The sequence below is a fragment of the Aythya ferina genome (genome assembly GCF_964211825.1).
Source record: "Aythya ferina genome assembly, chromosome: 1".
In the NCBI taxonomy this organism is placed as follows: Eukaryota; Metazoa; Chordata; class Aves; order Anseriformes; family Anatidae; genus Aythya; species Aythya ferina.
Window position 1 is genome coordinate 63507703 of NC_140296.1, and position 10766 is coordinate 63518468.

At 38.4% G+C, this 10766-nt stretch overlaps 1 protein-coding gene across 4 annotated transcripts in view; it reads left to right on the plus strand.

Moving 5' to 3' along the window:
* TMCO3 (transmembrane and coiled-coil domains 3) overlaps positions 1-6483 on the plus strand; it is a 31697-nt gene extending 25214 nt beyond the window's left edge. For all 4 annotated transcript variants that reach the window (XR_014685342.1, XM_084495459.1, XM_084495458.1 and 1 more), the window contains 3 exons: positions 2803-2882; positions 3455-3604; positions 5528-6483. Coding sequence is in view for 3 of the 4 variants with exons in the window: in XM_084495459.1 (XP_084351585.1) it covers positions 2803-2882; positions 3455-3604; positions 5528-5641 (344 nt within the window). In the remaining variant the exon portion in view is untranslated. The remainder of the gene's footprint in view (positions 1-2802; positions 2883-3454; positions 3605-5527) is intronic.
* The last annotated feature ends 4283 nt before the right edge of the window (positions 6484-10766 follow it).

Consider the following 10766-nt stretch of genomic DNA (forward strand, 5'->3'; position numbering starts at 1 on the left):
ACTGACATTAGGCTGGAGATGGCTTTCCCTTTTGTTGCAGAAAAATGAAGGAGAACATTGTTTTTCTGTTCTGCTATTGTTGTCTTTTTGATCTTAGGTTCAGTAAGATACAGGGCTCTTAGGTCCATTAAGATACGGTATCCCAGTGCATCACTAAAGTTATTTTTCTGATTGACTGTCCCGTCTTGAGGATGTGTCAGAATTATTCCCACTGGCTGAGATTTGACCACCAGAGTTTTCTTTTCTTTCATCATGTCTGCTGTCAAGGATCTCTGAGATTCCTCTTCTTGATGCTGGATTTTCCAGGACACGGTGATGACTGTCATTGGATCTTTGCATGCTGTTTAGCAGCTATGTAGCAGAGAAGTCTGTGGTAGTTTGTACCTCAGCTCTTTTGAATATGGTAATAATCTCCGCGTCAGGAAGCAGTCCAAATGAACTTCAGACTGCTCCAGAAGTGAAAAGGTAGATCTACCAGTAGTGAGGAGAGCCCTAGGCTATACTTACAGCCTCCCTTTGAAGCCTACAGTTCCAGATATGCTGGTTGGCCCTCTTGTCAGACACGATGTTGTTACAGGCTGTGTTTCTCTAGCTGCTTTTCATGTACACCTCTGAGACCAGCCTAGAGGTGAGCAAGCAACGTGCATATGATAAACACTAAAAACAGAGAAGCTACTTGCCTGTCCATGTCCACAAAATATTTAGATTTCTTTTTTTTTTTTTTTTTTTGGTGTGGTGTTCATCTCTCGTTCTGCCATCTCTCTCCTTATTCTGATAATCTTCTGCATTTGTATTTCCACAGTTAGAAGGAAATTAAGAAGTAAAATGCTGTGTGCATGCTGACTGGGTACTACTTGTATACAAATCTCTGAGCTTACGGTTTTTGAAGTACATTTTCATTCACAATGGAACGTGCACATGGACAAAACATCTTGAAGTTGCTCTAAGTAAATTCTCCTGTGCATTTAGGAAGGCAGCAACTCTTGGTTCTCTACAATTCTTCTGGCTCTGCAGTGCTACAGGGCAGGGAAAATTCATGAAAACCGGTCCTGCATTAAAATAAGAAGTTAGAGCATTCATTTACTGGCCGCGTGCTTCAGAAAGCTAAACTCTTGCCCTTCAACAAAAACAGTTAGGTTGGAGAATTGCCAACTGTTATGGATTTATCAGGAACATCTCCACTAGTTTGGTTTCTCTTTTAAGAGATTTTGTGGAAAAGGAATGGACTTCCAAAGATGCTCGTCTGCACAAGTCCCTCATATCCTAGGGGAAAAAATAGACTTAGCTGTGAGTAAGATTCCTCCTCAGTGACTACAGGACATCTCCAACAAATATTTGTTTTTCTTGTCTGTTTAATAATAGCCGGATTTAGTTCTAAGCTGCTGTGCTCTTGACAGTTCATTATCTTGCTTCATGTAATAACCAAATCATTTTGCTGATGCTACAGCAAGGTTTGACCTTTTACTGATTATACAGATAAGATTAATGAAAATACGTGTGCGGTCACTGGGAATAAAATTCAGGTGTCTCAACATGAGACATAAGGTTCTCAAGCAAGACCACCTTGATATATTAATTTTCAAAAAGCAAACAAACAACAACAACAAAAAAAAACATGCAAAAACAATCAAGACCAACAGAAAACAGCCCTAAATCATCAAAATGTGGCTTTAAGTCATTCTTTAGCTGGGGTAGACCATACTCAGGGGTTTTATGGCTTTTCCTGATTCCAGTCCAAGTGAGTTTTCTTGTTCAGGTGACTTTCAGTGATTGCATGTGAGGGTCACGGGGTCAAAACAATTAAGTTTTCTGTTACACTTGTAATTTATGTGTAACGTGTTCCATCCTCAGTAATAGTCCATTACCGTTTCATACAAGAATGTTAAATGGCTAGCAAAGTGTATCTTGCAGTCACCGTGCAGAACAATGGAATTATTTTCCTGCAGTATTTTTATAGCTTTAATGAAAAAAGTGTGTTTCAGTTCAGGTTCTGGACTGTTGACTGGTGTGGAAAAGACAAAACATAAATGAAAGTGCTAATGCATCTGTCATTTACAATTTAACTCAATTTGGAATATTGTTGGAGATAAACCCCTCCAAAAACGTCTACGTTTGCCAGGAAATACTTAAGTGATTAAGTAGGTAGTGTTGGTAGGTGTGTTGGGGATTTTTGTTTGGTTGGTTTTGAAAATACAGTCTTGCACTTAAATCTATGATGAACTCTGAAAATTATCATAATAAAATATTGGCATTAAACTTTGAAATATTTCTTTCCAGGGATTTCTAGAATAACAAACTGAATATTGCTATCTATTAAATAGATCTTAGTTGCACTCAGTAAATTAAAATATAGCAAAGCAGTGTTAAAAAAAAAAAAATCTTAAAAAAAAAATGTTAAAACTGAGTCATTGTAAATACTTCTTGTGAAACGTTACTGTCCTGTGGATTTCTTTCAGCAATGATCTGTATGTGCTCTAAATAAGATAGAAACAGAACATGCCACAGTATAGCACATAACTTTAAGGAAAAAAACAAACAAACAAAAAACCACAACACTAAAACTCCTAGTTCTTGTAAATGAAATCTAACTCCATACTTCTTTGTAGATGCAATAAAATCTGAATAGCTTAAAGGACAAATATATTATTTCAGCATTTGGAAACATTACATGTTTTCGTTGTCTATTCCAATAAATACAAGATTTTTATATTCAGCCTTAGCTTACATGTGAGTATGAATGCTTGGCTAAAGTTGTTGATTTTAAAAGATGCACTAAGATAACACCAATGTTTTTCCTCCTAGGACTTCATGTTTTCCCCACATTTGTCATATACGAACTCACAGTCTTACTCTTCCTTACGTTGTCTGTGGTCATAATGAAGGTATTTTTTATTATTTTTTTAAAATCTTTTAACAGTGTGAATAATCTTAGTGCTGCATGCCATAATGAACATAGTTCAAAAACTGAACATCTGATAAAAATCTGATAAATCTGATAAACATCTGAGAAGTAATACATCTTTACTCTAATTGGAGGAATCTAACTGGTAGAATGTAGTTTGATACAACATTCTTAGGCTATGTGCACACAAATATATATATTTTTTTATGTTTAAAAGATAAATATACAGGGATAAAAATCAAATATGCATGGTTTGTATTTAATGTTAGAAGTCTGTTACACGTGGATAAATGTCTTTGCTTAACTTAGGAGTTGTAACAGTTATCAAATGCTTTATTTTAGTAAAAATGCTACTTTGTACCTTGCTGTGTACTTTTTGCCTCTTTTGATGTTAACATAGAAGACATTTACAAGTCTGCCAGTTTATTTTTACGTCCAGCATTGTTGTATTTGATGCTATGTATCAGTGATAGTAATATTTATTTTTTTAAAAAACAAACATAAAAGCCAACAATGTAACAACAACCCCACCCAAAACCCTACTTTTTAAAGTTTGTCTTGGCAGTGCTTGTCCTTTCTCTGATTCTTCCAAAGACCAGCCAGTATATCAAATGGATTGTCTCAGCAGGACTGGCACAAGTCAGTGAATTCTCTTTTGTTCTTGGAAGTAGAGCACGCAGAGCAGGGATCATATCTCGGGAGGTAAGCTATTTAATAGTTATTAACTTCGGGTTTTGCACCTGAAAAACTTACTGGGATTTTATGTTGCAGTGTATGTGAAATTTTTGAGGCCTATTTTGTGTAATCTTGAAACTGGTAACAAATAATCAGCCCATACAAACAGAAACTTGTATGTCCTTGACAGGGTTCTTTGTTCAATTTTTCCCTTATTGAACTTTTTTTACTTGTTGGACTTCAATGTTGCAGATTGCACGTTTTAATTTTAAAATTATATAGTTATGAATGTTTTGCTTTAACTGTTCCCCCTTAACAACTTCTTTATTAATGGAGCAGTGAATTGTAGATAGCACCCAGGTGTCTAAGAGTGAGAAGCCTTTGCTTTTAAAATCTTGATACAGCTATAGAAAGATGTAAGGAGAATATAGGAATTGACTAAGGAAATATTAGTAAATCAGAAGTAGAGGGTAGGTATGCTGAAGTGCAAATTGCCTTAATCACAGAATCACAGAATCACAGAATTTTTCACAGAATTTCTAGGTTGGAAGAGACCTCAAGGTCATCGAGTCCAACCTCCAACCTAACACTAACAGCCCTCCACTAAACCATATCCCTAAGCTCTACATCTAAACGTCTTTTGAAGACTTCCAGGGATGGTGACTCCACCACTTCCCTGGGCAGCCTGTTCCAGTGACAATAATATACAATAAATAATAATAAATAATATACAATAATAATAAATAATAATATACAATATACATAATAATATACAATAATAATAAATAAGATACAATAATATACAATAATATACAATAATATACAATCAAACAAGTGAGCAAACAAACTTGTGGTCTTTACCTGCAAAGATTGTTAATTTTAAATCCACTGCAGAAGAAATGAGATTTTTCAATAGTCATGAAAAAATACCCTAGGAGGGAAACCTTACATTTAGCTTTATATTCAAGCTAGGAGAACACTATTTTCTCAAGTTGAAATCTCTTTTGCGAACTTCAGTAAATTATGGCTACAGAGATGTAACAACTGACCTCACTTTCTAAAGCTAAGTGCTTTCTCCTCTGTATCTCTGCTCACAAAAATACTTTGCTGGCTCTCTGAGCTGTCCATTGTGAGAGCACTGGGCTGTATAATGCTGGAACCAATTCCAAATAAAGCAAGTGTGAAAAATCTACACAATGCTGTTCACTTGCGTGTGTAGAGGTGATTCATTGTCCTGCTTGCTCCTGCATATAATTAGGAGTTATAAATACTATATGTTTGTATAGAGTTTCAAGATACCCATCACAGAATCAGTTTAGGGGCCCACCCAGAGTGCCTGGAGACCCTTAGGCTTTCAATTTTCCCGGGTCAGTTTTCATGTCATTTTCTACTGTACAGGTTTACATAGGTCTAAATTCCAAATGTCACTCTTACGTTTGAGACCTCAAACTACTTCTCATTGCCATTTTAAAAGACTCTTCCATAACATGTAACAGAGATCTCATTTCAGAAGGTGTGCAGCATGACTTAGAGGGATTCTTGATAGGTAAAAAACTATAGTGTATATATTAGTAATACACTTTGCCATTATATCTTTAAACCAGAATGGTTTATGTTTTTTAATAAAGTGGTATTTGGCCTTTGACTTTTTAGCACTTTTTTAGGTTCTCAGCTATAGATATAAATAACTGTTACTCTATGAGCTCATTATGTTTGTTTATTTGTTTGTTTTTTCTTTTTCAAGTGAATGTTCAAACCAGGTAAACAGATAATTACATGACTTGTGCATGCACTTTTTTGCCTTTGTAACCAAGCATACTTGGTAAGAGAGACAGGTGAAGTCTCAGCCTGAAAATATTGAGAAAAGTCTGATCTCATCAAATTTAAAGCATTTCTTAGTTTATCACGTAACTGTGGAGAGAAGTAATGGCTTTTATTTCCGATTTTCAGGTCTATCTTCTTATTCTGAGTGTGACTACTCTAAGTCTTTTACTTGCCCCTGCCCTGTGGAGAGCTGCTATTATGAAGTGTGTTCCAAGACCCGAAAGACGCTCAAGTACTTGATAAGACTTGCACATGTACAAGAATACATCTTGCAAAGAATATATTCATTGTTCGTTGTATCTCTATGCACTCGGAAAACAAGAGGTTTTGAGTAGTCCTCTTAACATGCACTTGGTTATAAGCCTTACACTGACCTTAAAACAAAACAAAATTCAACTTCTAAAAGAGTGATCTGATTTGAATTGCACATCTCTTACAAAACTGGCTTTCTCTGACAGATTAGAATCTACCAGAGTATTTGTTCCTGATCTGTTCAATTATGCAGAGTATAAATTATTTTTTTAACTATAGCATCATGCAAACTGTGTTGATTATTTCTTGCCTGAATGTGCCTTTTAATTTTCATCTCCTTTTCTTACTGTTGGTTCATCACCAGGTTATGTTTAAAAGCAAAAAATATATATTATGGTGCCTATGGTATCTTCTTCTACTATATGACTTGAGTCATTTTCACACTTGAGTGTTTAGTATACTGGTATAAAATTAATCACAAAACACATTTCTGATGGTGAGTAAAAGTCTAGTCCTTTACACAAAGAAGTATAACTGTTAGTATCAAGCTGTTTTAAGCAAATACGTATTCCAAATGATGCAGCCGATATTGTATAAGATTTTATTCCAAATTACAGCATATAATGTATTTTCTTATAATGGTAGCTTTTATTTGTGTTAGTTCTTGTATTTATTTACATACTTGACTAAAAGGTCAAAGGGCATAGGTTATATTTCAAGACTGACAACTGTCACCCATTCTTGTTGCTAACTGCTGTTGTAGTAATTGTTTACAGTTTCTTGTTTTAAATCAAAAATAAAATTAGTAGATCTGGGATGTCTAATTTCAAGCAGATATAAAAAAGTCATTTTTTTTTTTATCTCTGGAGGTTGGGTGTTGCTGATAATATTCTACATTTGAAGTTATTTCAAGCAAATTAAATTGCACAAAACTAGAAATGGCAGATTGAATGTGTATTTGGAACTCCACAACTTCATACTTTGCATTTACATTGTATAAATTGTTAGTCTCCTTAAAGTATCATGATATTTAAAAAAAAAGTTTTGAATGTGATCTTAAATGTAAGTGCTTTGTTCTTTAAAACATTATACGTAACAGGATAAGCCTTGTAAGACTATTTCGTAAGCATCATAGAGAAAGCTTATTCGTAGACTACTGTAGTCCACTCTGACAATTTCAAAATCATGTCGAGTTTTATCTGTTTAAAACAGTGCTATTAAAAGAGGTATATTAACACTTTAGGCCAGTATTATACTGTCACATGAAATAACTTTGATACCCGGCAAATAGCTAGCAAAATGCATGTTACGTGGGTTTAAATTGCCAATTAAAATGAAAGTTGTCCTCCAGGTAGCAAAACTAACAAAGCTTTGGATGGATTTGCGTGCTTTATACTTCTTTCCTCTATCACATATCAGCAAGGCTTTGGACACTGTCTCTCATGACATCCTCATAAACGAGCTCAGGAAGCGTGGGCTGGATGAGGGGACAGTGAGGAGGACTGAGAATTGGCTGGACGACAGAGCTTGGAGAGTTGTGCAGTCTAGCTGGAGGCCTGTAGCTAGCAGTGTCCCCCAGGGGTCAGTACTGGGTACAGTCTTGTTCAATTTACTCCTCAGCGACCAGGGTGAAGGAACAGAGCGCGCCCTCAGCAAGTCTGCTGATGACACGAAGCTGGGATGAGTAGCGGGTACCCCAGAGGGCTGTGCTGCCATCCAGAGGGACCTCCACAGGCTGGAGGGATGGGCTGAGAGGAAAATCATGAAGTTCAGCAAGTGCAGGGTCTTTATTTGCACCCAGGGAGGATTAACTCCAAGTGGAGACTGGGGGCTGGCCTGCTGGAGAGCAGCTCTGCAGAGCCTGGGAGTCCTGGTGGGCAGCAGGCTGACCATGAGCCAGCAGTGGGCCCTTGTGGCCAAGATGGCCAGTGGTGTCCTGGGCTACATTTGGAAAAGTGTTGCCAGCAGGTGAAGGGAGGTGATCCTCCCACTCTACTCAGCCCTGGTGAGGCCAAACGTGGAGTGTTGTGTCCAGCTCTGGGCTCCCCAGTACAAGAGGGACATGGAGCTACTGGAACAAGTTCAGAGGAGGGTTACAGTGATGAGTAGGGGACTGGAGCACCTGTTGTGTGAGGACAGGCTGAGAGAGATGGGCCTGTTTAGCCCGGAAAAGAGAAGGCTGAGGGGAGACCTCATTAATGTGTATAAATATCTGAGAGGAGGGTGTCGAGAGGATGGAGCTGGTCTCTTTTCAGTTGTGCCCAGCACAGGACAAGAGGCAACGGGCACAAACTGAAGCCCAGGAGGTTCCAGCTCAATATGAGGGGGCACTTCTTTAGTGTGAGGGTGACAGAGCACTGGCACAGGCTGCCCAGAGAGGCTGTGGAGTCTCCTTCTCTGGAGATATTCAAAACCTGCCTGGATGCCATCCTGCACAACGTGCTCTGGGTGATCCTGCTGGGCAGGGGGTTGGACTGGGTGATCTTCAGAGGTCTTTCCAACCTCAGCCATTCTGTGATCGTAGTAGCCTCAGCTTCCTTCTCTGTTTTTTTTTCTGACATCAGCTGGGTTTGTCAAAATACAACTTGGACTACTTTAGAGAGTGTACTTATTGTTAGGCTGGTTGGCCACTGCCACTCATCACATCTGAGTTCTTGCAGACTGGGTGTGGGGCTTTATCTCAAGGGAATGATTCTTCATAAATATAGATCTATAAAAGAGTTTGATTATAAAATGAGTATCAGAAAAGAAATTTGAAACTGCTTTCTTGGTTTACTTCAATAACTGGTATTCAAAATATAGAAGTAATTCAGAAGCTTTATGATAGAGTTTAAGTCTACCATCTCAAACTTTTGTTTCAGGTGCCCCACTAAAATAATTTTAACTTTATTTCTTAACAAACTAGGGAGAGAAATCTTACTCTGACCACTGATCTAGTCTATAGTTGCTCCCTGAAATACAAGGTTCTCTACTAAATGCCCCATGTTAATTTTGAAAGATGCGTAACTCACACATAGCGTACTACCTATGTTTCAGGGAAAAAATAAAATTGACCGCGACAGAGGCCTCTGTCTGGTTTCCATTCTGTCTCTTTGTCAGTAAGCCCTCAGAACTATTATACAAAGTATTGCAGCTGTGATGAGTAAATCTTATGTCTAAATAAACTGTTGTGGCTAGTTGTACTTCTCTGGAAAATTCCTGTGAGGACAGAAGGAAAAAAAGATGGTTTGCGTCTCTTAAGAAACATATAAAATACATGTTTTCCCTGATTACCTTTTAAAGGATTTAAGTGAAAAGTCTTTTTGACGCCATGTCCAAAATGAAGAGCAAGTATCTAGGTACCCTATGGGCAGCCTCATCTCTGCCATCTCTTTACTGAATAATTTTTGACTCAGACCTGACTTGGCTAGCCTTTCTAAGGACTGGGGGAAGAGCAATAGGAGCCTCATCTGAGCTCAATATCCTGTGTCACTTTGTTGACACAGCCTTGAATTGCCTGACTGGATAATAAACGCAAGTCCAAATTACTAATCTTAATAGACACAAGTTGATTTACAACCAGATAGTTGGGGCTGTCCTCTAGAAAGCTGCAGGTATGTTTAGATATTGTAAATGTTTCCTGAAATACAAGTTACAGCTCCATGCATAATTCCAAGTCAAAATTGGGTAGTCCCATGACACAGTCTTAGGATAGAAACGAAGGCTTTATTCCTGAACGATTGTCATGCCTGTATATAAAGTGGGCAGAAAACTTTGCAATTGGCACACGTTAGATATAGCAGCAGCTTTTCAGGAATTTACTGCTTGTAATCTGGAATACTCTCTTTCTGTGTCAAGGAGATAAAAATAAAGCAGAGAACCAGAACCCATGAGAGGAACGTCTGCTGATTTGTTGAAGATTTGTTAAAGAACAGGTGGTCTTGTCTGGACTTTTTTATTTCAGCTTGTTGGATAGAGGGTCTATCTCATTCTTTTATCCAATGATCAGCATCATCCGAACACAAAAAAGCTGATGCGAAGCAGAAACTTCATTAATGATGAAAGGACATTTACGTGGTGAAGCTGAGCTTGAGAGAATAGAAAGGAAAGATAACAACTCGTTCAGCATATCTTGTGTTTTTCGTTTGGTTGTTTGTTTTTTTTGGTGGTTTTGTTGTTTTTTTGTTTGTTTTTTTTTTTGTTGTTTTGGAGGTGAATGAGACTGGTTGCTTGGTTTGTGCGTCTTTCTCTGAGGACTGCAGTTCTTTCGTGTTAGCCCTTAATTGCTAATTTTGTTCATTGTTGTCTATGAGGGAGAAGGAATCAAAACAGTTTGCAAACTGGTGGTGTTGAACATCATCATACCTTGTGATTCATTTCCCTGTTTCCAGTGTTAGATCACTATATACTGACCCTAAACTACCCTATGTAGGGCTCATCCCATAGAAAGCTGTCTGTGCTTGTTTCTCGGTGGGAAGGTGTCTTTCTGTGGGAGCTACGAGGTAGCTTCTTGCAGTTGACACTGGCATCGCCCTAGGGTAGCTCAATGAATGCTGTCATAGGTGCCTGGAGCTTTTTAAAAAGCTTTAAGAATTCATATTTCCCGTAATCCTCAAAGATGAGAAGAAAACCTCACAGTGCCTTTTATTTGTATAGTTGGACATCCTTTGCTTTGTGGGCAGAGAGGCATGCGAGGGTGCCTCGCTTGAGAGATCAGTGCTGTATGATGATGCTTGATGGAGGGTGTGGGAAACCTAGCCTGGCCTTGCTGCCTCTTGGAGCGAACCCAAAACAATCTAACCACAAAAGCTCTCCTGGGTTTTGTCTAAGAAGGGAATCTACTTTTGCTCGGTAAGCATTCCTGGCAGTGCTCCAGCACATGGGCAACACAAAGCATGGAAGAAACGGGACTGGTGAGTGACAGGAGGTAAGCCGTGCTAGCAGTGCTAGTAGTTTGGCTGGAAATGGCAATTGTGTGTAAACAGCAGCTAGTCCCAGGCATCCACTGGTAAGCTGATCTGATGAAGGAGGCAACCGTACCCCTGAAAGGAGAAAGAAGAGCAGCAAGATGTCCTCAGGGCTAGGAAACCTGTGGTCCACCCTGCCCTGAGGGAAAGGAAAGGCAGAAGAGAGC